Source organism: Canis aureus, chromosome 24 (genome assembly GCF_053574225.1).
Source record: "Canis aureus isolate CA01 chromosome 24, VMU_Caureus_v.1.0, whole genome shotgun sequence".
NCBI lineage: Eukaryota > Metazoa > Chordata > Mammalia > Carnivora > Canidae > Canis > Canis aureus.
In genome coordinates this window covers 41,325,962-41,343,540 of record NC_135634.1, presented here as the reverse complement: position 1 = coordinate 41,343,540, position 17,579 = coordinate 41,325,962, and the positions used below count along the sequence as shown (strand labels likewise).

The window sequence follows — 17,579 nt, the reverse complement described above, 5'->3', positions numbered from 1 at the left end:
TATAACATATGCAGGTGAAGTCTCAAGTGGAGAACTGAGGGAGAATAAGGCAGAAAAAAGTATCTGGGAAAAAAAGGTCAAAATTTTTCCCAATTTTAAAATAATTTTGGGTGCACCTGAGTGACTCAGATGGTTAAGCGTCTGCCCTCAGCTGGGACATCATCTCCAGGTCCTGGGATCACGCCCCAAATTGGGCTCTATGCTCAATGCTCAGCAGGAGTCTGCTTCTCCCTCTCCCTCTCCTTCCCCCCCCCGCCCCCTTCATGCTCTCTCAAACGAATAAGATCTTTAAAAATAAATAAATAAACAAAATAATTTTGAGACCAAACTAACATTCACAAAGCTCAGCAAGCACCAAAAAGTATAAACCCCCACACACACATACTTGTAAAGCATACATAGGTACATCATAGTCGTACTTTAGAAAACAAAGATAAAGAGCTTCAAAATGGCCACACTATAGAGCAACACAATATAAATATCAGATAATACACTCTTTTCAAAGAAGGAAACAGTATTACCAAAGGTAAAGAGAGACATTGTGTAATGACAGAAAGACACTTTTATCAAGAGGACATAGTAATAATAAATATGTTGGCCCGAACAAGTTTCAAATAAATGAAACAACAGGGAAAAATAAACAAATCCACAATCATTAGTTAATTGCTCTATCAGTAACTATCTAGACAAAATCAGTAAAGCAGACCCTACAAGAGCTGAACAGCATTATCAGTCACAAACTTATTATTGACGTTTACAGAACACTATACCCAACAACCTCAGAAACACATTCTTTTCAAAAGCACATAATATGCTCACCAAGACAGACTGTTATGTGCTGGACCATAAAACAAGTCTCAAAGAATAAGAAAGGGTTGAGAGAACAAACAGAGAATGTTCACTGACAAAAACAGAAATAAATTAGAGACTACAGTAAGAGACATAGAAATAGAAAAACACCAAAGATGAGGAAATTAAACAATCACCTCTATATAATCCATGGGCCAAAGAAGAAATCACAGGGGAAACTAGAAAACATTTTGAACTGACTGATAAAATACAATATATCAAAATTTGTGCAAAGCAGGTAAAGCAGAGGATAAAGAGAAATGTATTGCTTTAAAATACTAGAAAAGCTGTCAAAACAATTTTAGATTCTGCCTTAAGCAAAGAAAGAGCAAATAACACAAAGCAAACAGAATAAATGAAATAATTAAAGAGAAAAACTGTTATAGAATCTATACACATTTAAAAGAGGAGCTCTCAAGTTTATGTCAATAAATATGGTAACTTAGATGAAAGAGGCAAATTTTCTGAAAAATCCAAATCATCAAAACTGATACAAGAAACAGAGCATCTGAATAACCACAGTGGTCACTTTCATTTTCTGCCCCAGGGACACTCAGATCCCAGCATTCCCTTCTGTCCTCAAGAGCCCGTTCATCTCAATTTGAGCAGCTGGCCAAAGATGACGGAGTCATCCACTGCCATGTTAAGATTCCAATACTTGGTGCAGAAGATGCCAACAGAGGAAGGAGGAAAAGGGACAGAAGGGAGGCAGCCCAGGCTTGGTCCTCATGCCAAACAACAGTAGATCTCTAACTGGGACATATAAAAACAGGCAATAAGCCAAATTTGAGCAGGGGTGTGGGGAGTAGAGTTTGCCAACTCCTAATTTAGCCATGTAGAGGAATCTTCAAAGGAAGGGAAACCGGAGGACTTGCGCTACCTGACCTCAAGATTGACTGGTGTGGTACTGGTGTAAGGGCCAATGAATAAATGAATGAAACTGAACAAAGAGCCCCGAAACATACTCATACTTACATGGTCATTTCATGTTTGACAAAGGTTTCAAAGCAATCTATTGAGGTAAGTGTTTTTAACAAATGGAGCTGGAACAATTGTATATATTCTAAGAAAAATAGAAACCTCAACCTCTAACATACCATATATTAAAATTAATCTGAGATTAATCATAAATATAAATGTAAAACATAAAGATTTCAATGCTTCCAAGATAAAATGAGGTTATTATGATTTGGGAGTAGGTAGAGATTTCTTAAAACAGCTGAGAAAGCTGTTCACTATAAAACTAAAAATTGATAAAATTCATCAAAAAGACAAACTTCTGCTTGTCAAAAGACATCAATAAGAAAATAAATGAGAAAGCCACAGACTGAAGGAAAATATTCACTAATCATAGAGAAGAATAAACAAATTCTGATCTTCAGATCTTCTATTCATATAATAGAAAAGTATTAGGTAATAAAAAAGGAACTACATGTGTTCACAGGCACAACTCTCAAAAAAAACTTTTACACAAAGAAGCACACTTAATTTAGATTTATGAATACAAATAAAAACCAAAACAGTGGTTGCTTCTGGATGAGGCAGAGATTAAATAAGATGGAATGGCAAGGAACTTTTTGAGAAGACAGTCAGGTTCTGTATCTCTGCAGGGGTCTAGGTTATCAAATTGGATGCATTTATCAAAACTCTTCCCAAGGTAAGATTTTTACATTTCAGTCTATGTAAATTATACCTCAAACAATTTTTAACAAATACTGAATTCCAACTAATGATATCCTAAGATTTAAGTGGTGATATGAACCAATGTTTGCAGTTTACTTTGAATTTTTTTTTTTTTTTTTTTTGCACTTTACTTTGAAATGTAAGAAAAATATAAGATGGATGAGCAGCCCCAGTGGCTCAGCTGTTTAGTGTCGCCTTCAGCCCAGGGCATGGTCCTGGATACCTGGGATGGAGTCCCACATCAAGCTCCCTGCATGGAGCCTGCTTCTCCCTCTGTGTCTCTCCCTCTCTCTCTCTCTCTCTCTCTCTCTGTGTCTCTCATGAATAAATAAAATCTTTAAAAATATAAAATGGACTAATAGACAGATACACAGATATGTGCTAAAGCAAACATAGTACAATATTTACTGTACCTGCATAAATTTCCCACTTTTATGCATATTTGAATTTTTTATAATAAAATGTTACAAGGTGGAAGGGGCAGAAGGTAGGCAAATGTGGCCATTATGCTGTGGCTTTGAGCAGCCTCTGCCCAAGATGAGATCTTGGGATTCTGAAGACAATATAGCATGTAGCTCAACCTGGCAAGCAGAGCCACTACTGCCCCACCACACTCACACTTCTGGAGACCCCCCCCCTCACCTGCAGTAAGACCTACAGCACCATGCTATAACAAGTTCTGCAATGGAAGATGACTGCTCACAACCACCTTATCCTTGCAAAGATCCTTGAGTCACAGGCCAGTAGGAGACTCAAGAATTGGTGGAGCCCATGGTCCAGTAGAAGACTGACAAGATATCATCTAAAACTTTAAGCAGTTCTTGCTGGGCATGGCCTTTGTTTACTCCTACCCAAAGTTGATATTGCCTGTGCAGGATGGCTTGAATTTCATGAAAAAGAACAAAGAAATCTTCAATATCATTCCCCAAAAATACCAATACCAATTCCTCAAAAGTCTATGCTATGGCCCCAGAACCTGTTTCAACATTCTTCTTACCAATTCATAAAGTACCATATAACCAGATGGCATCCTCTGCTGCCAAGATGAATGCTAGTGGCTATACTGGAAACCAAACAGTTTTCCTGCTCTGTAGTAAGAACTAAACATCAATCGTTAGAAGGCTATATATAGCAGCTGATGCTGGGGCAGTGGAGGAGACATAGGTGAAGGACTATACCTCTGACGTGTACCACTTGGACACTTGTGCTGCAGGTCTGACTGTGAGGCCTAAAGTCATCTGAGCTCTTCTGTTTCTCAGAGACTTAAGATGGCAGGGCCCCCAGGCTACAGGGTATCCAGCCCCATTGGGCTGAGGCCCCCACAATCCTAATGCAAAACTGGCTCTATCCCACAGACCAAGTGATACAGGCTCCAAACCATAATCATCTAGTCTCTGATCTCTTATCAGCAGTACAGTTTCAAAACCCATATTAACCACTCACTGCATGTGGACCTTGTATCTTGATTTATACAAACTCTTAAGAGAAGGAAAAAACTGAAATTTATGAAATAAAAGAAATCTGAATAGTGTCTAGATAACTAGATTATTATTAATTTTTATGGATGTGAAAACTCTATGTATTGTGAGAATATATTTTTTAAAGTTCTTATTTTTTTTAGAGATAACATAAGTTGATGATGAACTCATAGGTCTCAAATTTGCTTCAAAATAATAAAAAAGGGACAAGACCATAGTTGGTGGAAGTCTGTTATATTATTCTATTTACTTGTGTAAATATATGAGTATCTCCATAACAAAAAGTTTTAAAAGAAACAAAAAAGACTAACAATTTCTATTTTTAATTAGATCCAATGAAGTTTTTAAAAAGATAACACAATGATAACAAGAAAGAAGTAAACAAAAAAAGCGGAGATAAGAGGAGGCTAGAATGACTGAGACAATTAAGCTAGAAGGAAATAATGTGACCTGGGGTACCAGTGCAAAAACAAAGTTAAATAAATGCTCAGAACAGTAGTTACAAACTAACATCTACCTCCTTCTACAATACTATGGGTTTTCAGTCACCAATCAAAAAGACCATGTTACAATACGTACAAAACAAAGGTACAAAACAGGCACTTCTCACAGATTACAAAGGAAAACAAAGCTGAGGGAAAAGTAGTTTGCCCAAATGACAGGATTCATCTTATTAGTGGTGGTGAAATCAGACCAAAGATTATTTTGAGTCCTAATCTGGAGGCTTTAGTTGCTAGAGTGGTTTTCTCAAATGACAGTCTACAGCCCTCAGCTTAGAATCACAGTGCAGTTCTGGCCAAAAATGCAAACAGACAGTCCTTTGCTATACTCCACCATCCAGGGTTAGTATCTCTGGGGAGTAAAGCCCATGATTTTTCACACCTACCTACCTACCTACCTACCTACCTACGCTACTACAAGTAAATCCAATGAAACCCACATGAACCTAAAGTTTCCAACTCCCTTGGGAGTAACAGTATTCTCACTGTTTTAAGTGTAATGAAAAAGTATATAAGATAATGCCACAAAAATGTCTATACTGTTTTAAGGGTAATATAGCCAATACAGAAGAAACTACAAGAGCAACAAAAATAAAATTTGTGTAGGGGCGCCTGGGTAGCTCAGTAAACTAAGCAAGCAGCCAATTCTTAATTTCCACTCAGGTCACGACTTCAGGGTCTTGGGATAAAGCCTTGTATCAGGCTCCCTGCTTAGCAGGAAGTCAGCCTGTGGTTCTCTCCTTCTCCTTGTCCCTCTGCCCCTCCCTCACACTCACTCATGCACACACTCTCTCTCTCTCAAATAAACAAATCTTTAAAGAAAAATTTGTGTGGTATCTTATAGGGAATGTGTGTGCATATATAAATTTTTAAAGTATGAGTGAGGTTTTTATAGTCCATGTCAGCCACAATACTCCTGGAAGACTTGATAGGAGAGTAAAAATTTTATAGGGCTTTAAAAAGATTCACAATAAATAAAACAACATGAGCAAAATGGCAAGAAAACTGAAATAGAGAGCATATCTGGAAAACAAAACAGCGATCGCTATAGTTAAAACATTTCTGCTAGGAATGAAGCAAGAAAAAGATTAATAACTAAGAAGGTTATAAAAGGATTCATACTGAGAACTGAAAACTTCGGAATGCCATAGACCAGCAGTTTTCAGCCAACTACCTACAGATCAAATTGTGCCACTGGCCTGCTCCTGCACTGCCCCTTGACCTAACAACAGTTTTTAAATGTTTAAAGGATTATTTAAAACAATTTTTTTTTTCAACAAGGATATGAAACAGACTGTATGGAGGTGGCCCACAAAGCCTACAATATTTATTGGTCCTTTACAGAAACAGTTTGCCAACCTCTGCTAACAACACAGTAATTGTAAATTCTGAAGTAATGAGTTTGTAACTTAGCTCTACACTCAATAATGACATTTAATAGGTTGTTACTAAAATAATAGCCAATTTTTGCTATTATTATTTAAGCTCACCATAAAAGTTAAAATACTCCAAGTTTAAATACATAAAACAAGTATTAACATGAATGATACTTTTGTATTCTATGAAAACTAAAAAATTCCTCCAATAAAACCATTCTGTGCAGGGAGTAAAAATATTGATAATCCTACTCATATAACTTCTATTATCTTAGATTTTGATTCAATAAACATCTGCATATCTACATTATTCAACAAGAATTACACTAGGAACTTTCGTAGGTGGTCTGACCTCAAAGTATTTTATAATACAAAGCTATTATTGTCACTACTTTATAGTTAGTAGAAATGGAGTCTCAGAGGCATCTTGTCCAATGTTCTCAGCCTGCCCAGTCCAAATCCTACCCTTTCTGCATAAGACCACTGCACCTCAAGAAGTATCTAATAAGCTATCAATTTCCCTACAGAGTTACAGGTTGGGTAAGATTGTCTATCTCTTAATAAAACTACATAAAGAAATGAATACAATACTTTGAAACTACATGATATTTCCATACACTGATTCACGATACAAAGGTTCACTGTCTTTGCTGATAATGTCCCAAACACGTTCTGATGTTGGCTTTCTACTTTTCAGAGTGCACGATTCTATATGGAGAACCAACTTCACATACTATAGTTTACTATAGTTTACAGGACAGGATCATTTAGGAAATAAACCACTAGTGTTCTGTTTAACCTCATAATAGGTTAGGTACATATAACATATCATAAAATGATACCTGCATAATCCAGCAAAACTGTCAGAGAATGTCAATCTGGAATTTTAAATTTTTTCAGAAACAAAACTTTTTTGTGTGTGATAGTGCTTGTTTCTGGTTATAAATAGCTCCAATCTCTCCCAAAGATGCAATTTAATTGACCCAAAGCTCTGAATAGCTTGTCTTATAAAATAAGGCCTATTTAATCATAACTTCCTAAAAAATACTATGTCTCCCATACTCTCAAAGTATCTACAACTCCCAAGTGAAGCCCTTTCTTACTCTTAAACCAAAATGGAATTGACAAAATGGTTTTTATTGTCTCTCTCCCTCACTAACCACTAAGCTTTACATAAGGGCAAAATCATGTCTGCTTTTACTTCTGACATTATCTCTAGCATCCAAAGGACAGTCCCTGGTACATAATAGGTGATTAAGAAGTCTCTGCTTCAAAAATGAAAAGTCAATCCATTTTAAATGTTAATAGAGGGATGCCTGGGTGGCTCAGCAGTTGAGCATCTGCTTTCACCTCAGGGCATGATCCTGGAATCAAGTCCCACACAGGACTCCCTGCATGGGGCCTGCTTCTCCCTCTGCCTAGGTCTCTGCTCCCCCCTCCCCCCTCTCTGTCTCTCATGAATAAAGAAATAAAATCTTTTAAAAGAAATGTTAATAGAGAAAAGAGTACCTTACTTTATGGGTTTAAAAAAGTTTTCTTTTAAGCAGTAGTTTCTTGGGTTATTTTGATAATCTAACATAAAGATAATTAAATATTGTCAATCAGTGCATGGTTTCATTTCTACATGTAGATTGTATGCCTGCACAGCATCAGTAGTAACTCTTTTATTCTCAGCCCTAGAGCATAATTAAGAAGAGTTAATTTGCTACCAGAAAAGAAAAACTGATGCTGCAAAATAAAATTACCAATAAATTTTCTTTTTATTTAATTATCTATAGCACTGATCACCAGCCCTCCTTCCATTAACTTTGATAATCAAAAGTTAACCCGGTAGTGAAATTCTTTCAAACTGAGGACCATAAATTACCCACAATATCTAAAGATTTTTTCAAGTTAACATCACAATGTGAAAGAAAGTATTACAAGATATGTGGAAATTTTTTATAAAATATTTTACTTTTTTAAAAAAGTCAAAATAATTTCCTCAAATAATAAATACAAAGTGTTTTACTGCAAAATATTTTACAATATCTGCTATGCCATGTTCTACAATGTACTAATGTACATATCTGCTCCACCAAACATACTAGAGTCTGAGAATACGAAAGTAATATTCAAGTATTTTGTAAACCACATCTGTAGAAACTAATGATATACTATTATAAATATCGAGGATATCCTTGATATATGCTTATAAATAGTAGTAATTTTATTTGCTTACCACAGCTTACAGACCAATTCAGACGTACTTTAATAAGTCAAATACCGGAAGTGGCAATGCTCTCAGTTTTGTGATTTTCCAAAACCACTGAACAATTCTTAATATAGTTCTGAACGAAAAATGAAATCTTCCCTAGATATATACATGTGCTAGGCTGCTGCACTGATGGTGAATTAAATGGTTTCCCTGTATCTGTGTCCTTTACCCTGCAACTTGGCAGTCCTCTCCTACTCTTTATTCTGAATTTGGCAGCATGATTTTCTTTGGCAAATTGTTCACAACTTAATGCAAGCATTAAAACAGATTTAAGTTATACATACAGATGACTGTAAACAGGTTTTCCCACATATAAATGTCTGGAGGAACATTCAAAGCATGTGGAATGTAGGTTAATCCCATTCAACACACTGTTAGTCATCCAACAACCACTGCACTTACCTGCTTAAGCCCGCAATACCCCAATCATGACAACCAAATATGCCCCTCAGAACACTAAGCCCTCCAGAGGAAGAAGATCCCAGACAGCTGTCAATTTACTCTTTTAACTGGTGAAACACTCATCTTCTACATGACCCATTCATGCACAAGATGTATGACAGCAGTGCCTTTTAAACCCAAAATACACACGATTGAGTATGGTCCTTTCCAAACTACTGAAAAATGACACACAGTAAGAATATGGCAACATGTTTTCAAATGAAACATTAAGATTTGTATACTTTTCTCCATGCATGTTATACTAAGATTTAAATGTTTAAGTAAGATAAACTAATAAAGCACCTGCACTTGAAGTCTATGAAGTTTTTAGGTTGTGCTAACCATCCTGCACTTCATAATATCAATCCCCATCTTCCATGCATCTCTCAAGTTTTTAAAAACACAGATACCGTTAATATTGTTAAGAATTAAATATATCAGGGGATCCCTGGGTGGCTCAGTGGTTTAGCACCTGCCTTCGGCCCAGGGTGTGATCCTGGAGTCCCGGGATCGAGTCCCGCATTGGGCTCCCTGCATGGAGCCTACTTCTCCCTCTGCCTATGTCTGTGTCTTTCTCTCTCTGTGTCTCTCATGGATAAATAAATAAAATCTTTAAAAAAAAAAAAAAAAGAATTAAATATATCTAGCCCAATGCTTAGATTCTAAGATATTCTTAGTGATGAAAGAAACTATGTGCATCTGCCTTAACAAATATATACAAGGTTGGTATATTGTCTAACAGTATGAATTACGATAATTTCCCCTTTTCTTTGTGTACTGTATTTGCTCTGCCTTTAATATCTTTTCCTGTCACAGGGTACCTGGTTGGCTCAGTCACAAGAGCATGTGACTCTTGATCTCAGGGTCATGCATTCAAGTCCCACATTGGGTATAGAGATTACTTATAAACAAACTTAAAAACAAATGAACCAATATCTTTGTGCTAGCTTAGGTTCTAACTATTTTACCTCTATGAGATCTTCCCAATACTCTCCGTTTCACCAATAAAAGTCTCTCCTTGCATATTACTTCTGAAACTTATTTTTAGCATTAATTAACATGCTATCACTGTTACACAGATCTATCTCCCTAAGCAGACTGTAAGCCTTCTGTCAGCTAAACCCATGAGAAACGTCTGTAACTAAATCTGTAGTACCTAGCACAATAACTGCCCTGTGAGTGTTTTAAGTGACCTATTAATTTCCATGACTCCTTTTAGGATTTGAAATTCAAAAAAAAAAAAAAAAAAAAAAAAAGGATTTGAAATTCATGAACCTATTCCAGTCATCTCTACATTTATTTTTTTTCTACTTTTTGATATGAGTTGCCTAAAATCAAGTATTTTCTTGTATGTATACTAAATTTATTTTGATGTCAGTCTTAGTGACTGCCATATTCGACAAAATGGTTGAACCTTGAAGAGACTATGCTAAGTGAAATAAAATAAGCCAGTCACAGCAGGACAAATAGCGCATGATTCCACTTACACAAGGTATCCAGAACAGTCAAACTCACAGAAGCAGAAAGTAGAATAGCAGTTATCAGGGGCTGGGAAGGCAGAGTGGGCAGTTGCTATTCAATGGGTATATAAAGATCACTTATGCAAGATGAGTTATCGAGACCTAATGTACAATTCTATCCCTCTATATAAGAATACTGCGTTGACACTTAAAACTTTTTTAAGAGAGGAAACCTTACGTTAAATGCTTTTAACACAATTGAAAGTTCCTTCAATCTTAGTATTTGGAGACCAATCTTCACCTAACCTTAGCTACTTCCTGACGGATACAGATGTTTTTACTTACTTCTCCAATGGACTGCTATCTTTTTAGTTATACTACTCTGACTTTATCTACTATCAATAGACAATTAATCTAAACACAGAAAAATATTTATTTACGACTTCATATTCTGATGTCCAAAATTTTGCATACTAGGCCAACACTCTAAGAGTACAATTAAAAGTTTGCTTTGCTGATCTAATCCCAAACTTCATAAAAACAGTCCAAATTGTATTTCAATCAGTAAATATATTATTCTATATGTTCAGCCATTACAAATCTTCTGCCCTTTCCCCTAGGCTTTAGATTTTCCCACATCAGTCTGGAACTTGATTGTGCAAAATAATTTCTTATCAGCAAAATAGTGTGCTCTGTGCTCACTTCTCTAAACCACATATTTAAAAATATTTCATAATTTTGAATGTATACTTCTTCATTGTTTTAGAGCCAAAAACACACGTGCATAACAAGAAGGCAAGCAAGTTTAAGATATTACTATAAAAATGTTAGAGAGGGAGACATCTGGGTGGCTCAGCGGTTTAGCGCCTGCCTTTGGCTCAGGGCATGATCCTGGAGTCCCAGGATGGAGTCCCACATCAGGCTCCCTGCATGGAGCCTTGCTTCTCCCTCTGCCTATGTCTCTGCCCCGGTGTCTCTCTGTGTATCTCATGAATAAATAAATAAAATCTTAAAAAAAAAAAAAATGTTAGGCAAAATGCAAAATGTTAACATATATCTTCTCAGGGTGAAAAAGACTACACTAATAAAATCTTAAAACAACTTTTTTTTCTTATATCAAAAAAACACAAGCAATAGTATAAATAATTATTTCCTCTCTATGAAAAAATGAAATAATGGTTATTAATTAGAATGCATGGCTCATTCTTATCCCCAAATGCCCATTTTTCTGGTCAATTTTATAGCTTTCTTTCAAATATTAGATCGCCACTTTTACCAACAGCGTGGTAAAAACATAGAACTAAAAACAAGAAAGCATACAGAATGAAACTACTGGAAACCTATTACAGCAGTCAGAAGGAAAAAGCTACTCTTCAAATTCTTACTGGGTTGTCCTTAAGGCTGGGCTGTCCCCAACACTGCCAGCCTCCTCCAACCTACCCAGCCTCCTCCCCACCCAGCACTGCCAGCCTCCTCCTCCCTACCCAACCTCCTCCGCATCCAGCACTGCCAGTCTCCTTCTCCCTACCCAGCCTCCTCTGCATCCAGCACTGCCAGCCTCCTCCCCACCCAGCACTGCCAGCCTCCTCCTCCCCACCCAGCACTGCCAGCCTCCTCCTCTCCACCCAGCTCTGCCAGCCTCCACCTCCCCACCCAGCACGGGCTCAACATGAAGTTCAGCATATAATAAAAAGGCAGGAGGGGAACTCAGGTAAAAGCTGATCACACAACGGCCCAACAGAAGTTTACCACAAAGTTCATTCTCTTTCTCCTCTCTCTTTTGGTCTTTTAAAGCAAGCACTAGCAGTTATTCCAATACTAGATGTCCTCCAAAAATGCCTTTTACATTCAACATTGATGAATTTTAGATATATGTTTCACCTCAGGATAAAAGTACTTAATTAGATATTTAGTAGATATTAATTCTAAGTACATTATCAAATAGTACATTCTAAAATACCTAAATATAGAATACAAAGATAACTTTTTAGACAGTGAAATTCACCATTATAAACAACTTAATAAATCTTATTAAAATGCCAAAAAGTTAAAAATTGTAAAAACACTTACTTCATTTCCATGTTTTTGCAGGAATTCAATTTCCTGTTGTGTGAATGTTGTCATGGAGATAGATTTCACCCTGTGTGGTGGATTTAACCCTCTCCTAAAAAATAAAATATTTTACAAATTTACTATTATGTATCTTAAAAATTTCACATCAATGTAAAACGTTTTTAACTAGCACATTTAAAAGTGGAACACTGTTCACTCCATAAACTAAAAGTATTTACAATTTAATTTGAACTATTAATCCTCACAATAGATATGTCCAAGTAAGTTAAGACTCACTAATGATACATTTAAATATAAATTCAGATAACTATCTAGTTAGGAACACATCGCACCTGTAACACCTGAGCTTCTAGGAAATACAAATACTGCTTTAGTGTGTTTCTAAATGGAAGGAGTAGATTATGTAACATCTCTATGGTAAAGAATTCAAATAGTAACCAATTAAATATTTTCACATTTCCTAAGCAAATAACAATGATTTGTTAAGTTTTGAGCTATACAAATATTCCAATCAAACAGCTATTACCTTTAAGCTTAAGGCCGATTTGAAAACTGAAAACTAACCCAAGAAAACTGGAAATTATTAACCCTTAAGAATGAAGTCTCACCTCTCCTTCAATTCAGATAAAAATTTATAATAAAGGACGTTTTCATCACCTCAGGAGGCATATAAGTGCTCATGAGGAACTGAAGGGACATGAGGGAATTCGAGAAATACTGAACACATGATTAAATGTTCTTTTACAACTTTGAAGCCTTTTCTGTATAGATGGCCTTAAGAGAACTCTATCTCTAAATTTACTGATGATCTTTACAATGCACGTAAAAAACTGAATACAAATGCACTCAGAGAAGAGTAAAAAAACTACATTTTGTCCAACTATCAGAGTAGCCTACTCTACTACCCACAAAGTAAGAGTTAAATAATCTATGCAAAGTAACAAGTAATCTATGCAAAGTTTCATTAAATTATGTTTGAGTCATGTCCTCTGCTAAAGGCCTCATTTGGAATCCAAGTTCTAGAATAGATTATTAATATTTTTACATAATATGTCATACTCCTCTTGCAATCATCCATGCTAATTGATTTAACAATGATGCAAAATAATAAGTGAATGAAAGGTCTTTCAAAAATAATCTGGAAACATTTTTGAATAATTAAGTATGGTGTGTAATAGTCCTAGAAATTCATAAAATTTTAAGTCAACAATAAGGGAAATTCAGAATTAACAGAAGGGTCCTCAATTATCATATTCCACTCCTCCTCTCTGTCAGATGGTACATCTTTCAGATCATGCTTTGGATTATGACAAAGCATATTATCTGTTTCATATTTTGAAAAGGGAAAATGTTAAGTTGGGTTTCGTTGCTGTCTTATTTTTTTTTTTTAAGATTTTATTTATTTACTCATGAGAGACACAGAGAGGCAGAGACACAGGCAGAGGTATAAGCAAGCTCTATGCATGGAGTCCGATGTGGAACTTGATCCTGTGACTCCTGGATCATGCCCTGAGCCAAAGGCAGACACCCAACCACTAAGCCTCCCAGGCATCCCTGTTGTTTTAAATTTTAAACTAATTCATTTACTTTTAGTTCTTGGGTTAAGTCATAAGATACAGAAATAAAGATTGCACAGTAGAAAAAAATGAACACAGCAATTTCATCTTCATAAAACTTTCAAACTTATCAAGAAACAACTACAGAACAAATTATTTTCAAGTATTTTTGCAATCACAAATTAAGACTTTAAAAGTCTCTTGTAGGGGCACCTGGGTGGCTCAGTTGCTTGAGCATCTGACTCTTGGTTTCGGCTCAGGTCATAATTCAGGGTTGTGAGATCAAGCCCCATCCCCAGCTCTGCACTCAGTGAGGAGTCTACTTGAGATTCTCTCTCTCCCTGTATCCCTCCCTCCACCCACTCGCATGCTCTCTCTAAAATAAAATAGATAAAATTTTTAAAAATAATAAAAAATAAAAATAACTTCTAAATTTCCAAAAGGGAAAATTTAGGAAAGCCATTATTCATTTAAAGCAGTACACTTTGGGACACCTGGATGGCTCAGTGGTTAAGCATCTGCCTTCAGCTCAGGGCGTGATCCTGGAGTCCTGGGATCGAGTCCCCCATCGGGCTCCCTGCATGGAGCTTGCTTCTCCCTCTGCCTGTGTCTCTGCCTCTCTCTCTCTCTCTGCCTCTCATGAATAAATAAAATATTTAAAAAATAAATAAAGCAGTACAGTTTGTTTTCCAAATCATCTGTATCATGACAACAAGACTAGATTCACCATTTTCAGGGAAACTTATTTATGATTTGCATCTACATCCTACCTTGTTCCAAAATAACTTAAGAAGGAATTAACTTACTGTTCTCTTAAATTCCGCTACTCCCTCCCTCTCACTTAGCAACTTACTCTCTCCTTAAATTATCTCCTTTCTTGTTCCAGCCAACCATTTACCTTTCCACCTCCCTTACAGTATCCTTTTTAAAAAAGGAAAAGGCAAAGCAATAATTTTCTAAATAAGGAAACATCAAACACTATTACAACGGTATATGTTTTGGATAAGAAATTTTGAAGCTAAGAATTATACCCCTATCATTAAAAGAGGAAACCCCTGATTCTTTTTTAGTTATATTATACAAATGTAATCTATATACACTGCTATATACACTCATGAGAGCAGTGCAATGTATAGCTTATTTACTCACAGATCTCAAAAGGCCCTCTGGTATCATGGGGTCCAATTTACACATAAAGGCATTCATATTACTTAAATAAGTGACAAAATTTTGAACTTATGAAACAAATACAACCAGAATGAACTCATAACCAAACTATGAAACTTTTTCCCACTTAACAAGAACACTTACTACAGGAATTCTTCGAGTGAGCTGACTCAGTGCATTTAAAATAGGACTCAATTTACACAACTGGAAGACACAATTTTGCCAGGCCACAATAATTATATAAATTACATAATGTAAAGGAAATTTTACATTAGTTCATTTGCTTTCTCTAATTGCGCTTTTACATTTCATTTACTCAGGCCAATTAACTATATTCTCAATGCAAGGATATACAAGGATTCTTCCCCACTTAGCTTCCAAAACCTTTATATAGACATTACACGTTTATAAAATAGTTCTGTTAAAAAAAAAAGTGGTAAGTCCAAGTGAAAATTAATAGCTTCATATACTATAAAATAGGATAAATTCACCAATTTGTATCAAGTCAAGAACCTCATTCACACCTTTTGACCTAGTAGTTACCTTTAACAATCTGTTCTAAAGAAGGAATCTGAAACATAGCTAACTAATTACATACAAGATGTTCATCAAACACTATTCATAACAGGAAAACATCAGAAACACCTCAATATCAAAGGGGAAGTGATTAAATAAATGGCAATAACAATGTAAACATTATGCATACTTATGGTTATGTTTTAATTTTTTTAAGATGAAAATTATATTCTCAGAACTACATAATATCTGCAAAGAAAACAAACTAAATACTCCCAAAATGTTAATAGTCCTTGCATATAAATGATAGGATAGGATGATTTTTTTCTATTTATAATTTTCTATTCTCTACAAGTTTTCCACGATGAATATGCATTATTCTATAATAGGACAAAGAAACAGCAAGAAATAACAGAGTCCAACTGACTAGTGGCAGTAGTCAAAAATTTTGGACTTTCGGTCCTGGCTATATGGATGTGAATGTCTGTGCTGAAGAATTAAAGAAAGAAAATACAGGAAGGAGAGAACAATTTTCCTTTCTAAGGCTTTCTTTCAATTTTTCTAAGAAAACCTGCAAAGCCTTTCCTCCCAAATATACCTACCAGCATCAACACCTTATCTCTACGTCTCTAAATAAGGGTTTTCTCGACTTTGGCACTATTGACATTTAGGGTCAGGTTAACAGTTTATTGTGAGGGGGCTGTTCCATGCATTGTAGGATGTAGAGAAGTATCCCTCCCAAACCTCCACCTACTAAATAAATACCAATATCATCCTCAAACCAGTAGGGACAATGAAAAATCTTTCCAGATGTTATCAAATCTCCCCTGGGAAGCAAAATCCCTCTGGATGAGAATCACATCTCTAAATATGTCATATGTTAATTACTAAGCAGAAGAAATTACTGGAATTCCTTTGGATCTTTAGTGAATATAAATCCTACTTAGGTTCAATCTTCTACAAAATACCCATTCACCCCACAAATAACTAAAAAGTAAATTTTCCCATAAAGACATTATTTTCAGAAAAATAAAAAACAGAAATGAGTATTTTCTATGAAATGATAAATAACAAAATAAGTATACAAGTTTAAAATTTTTAGTACATATTAAATTTAAAAAGACTATGAAAAATGTCCACAAAAAAATAATCAAAAATGGAACTCTATTGCGTCATGCATGCTTAATACAAATACGTGGGCAAAATATAAGTTAATAAGGCAGAACAAAATTAATATTTATAAAATAGCTACACTGCACATTTAATCTCATCCCATTTCTACCTTGAGTCTTACAGCAGACTAGATATTCTGAAAAGTCTCCTCTGCTAAAATATGATAGCTACTCCTTAAGTTACAAAACAAAAAAATCCTGTTAACATATTGTTGAACTTTCTAGAAAGTGGAAAAAAAAAATCTCTAAGGATTCCCCTCTCAAAAGGAAAAAGAGACAAAAACTGAGCTGAAACCAGAAAAGTGACACGTTATATACACAAAATTTAGTACTGCTCAGAAGGCAAATGCCAACCAACAATACCTAAGACAAGATGACAGAGCTAAACCTGAGACAGACCTATTAAACCTAAGACCCTGGGTGAGAAATAAAGCTGCTTCAGGCTGTAGTATCCCAGGATCCCAGCAGAAGAATATGCAAGTTGTTGGAAGGAATGAACTTCCAACTAATGTTATCAAAATTTGGAAAACTTAAGGGCAATAAAAATCACTACACAACAACAAAACATGACACTGAGCTTGTCAGTAGAAACAACATCTTCAAATATACCTCTCCCAAAGACTTTAGACACTAAAGTGATCAAATATACAAAATAGAAAATATAGTATATAGGAAACATTAAAATAAATAAAAGATGGTATAAAAATAAAAAAGACGTGGGATCCCTGGGTAGCGCAGTGGTTTAGCGCCTGCCTTTGGCCCAGGGCGCGATCCTGGAGACCCGGGATCGAATCCCACGTCAGGCTCCGGGTGCATGGAGCCTGCTTCTCCCTCTGCCTGTGTCTCTGCCTCTCTCTCTCTCTCTCTGTGACTATCATAAATAAATAAAAATTTAAAAAAAATTTAAAAAAATAAATAAATAAAAAAGACGTGCAGTTACCAGAATAACTATTCAACTTTAAAAGTCAGAACTTTTAGAAATGAAACATTCTAAATGTGGAAATTAAAATTCAACAAAGCAGGTAAAGAGCAGTGTTGTGTTTTTTGTTAA

At 35.5% G+C, this 17,579-nt stretch overlaps 1 protein-coding gene across 8 annotated transcripts in view; it reads right to left on the bottom strand.

The window, feature by feature from the left end:
* Nucleotides 1-17,579, bottom strand: part of AGFG1 (ArfGAP with FG repeats 1) — a 73,211-nt gene that overhangs the window by 42,407 nt on the left and 13,225 nt on the right. For all 8 annotated transcript variants that reach the window (XM_077869059.1, XM_077869054.1, XM_077869060.1 and 5 more), the window contains exon 2: nucleotides 12,115-12,208. In XM_077869059.1, the coding sequence (XP_077725185.1) occupies nucleotides 12,115-12,208 (94 nt within the window). The remainder of the gene's footprint in view (nucleotides 1-12,114; nucleotides 12,209-17,579) is intronic.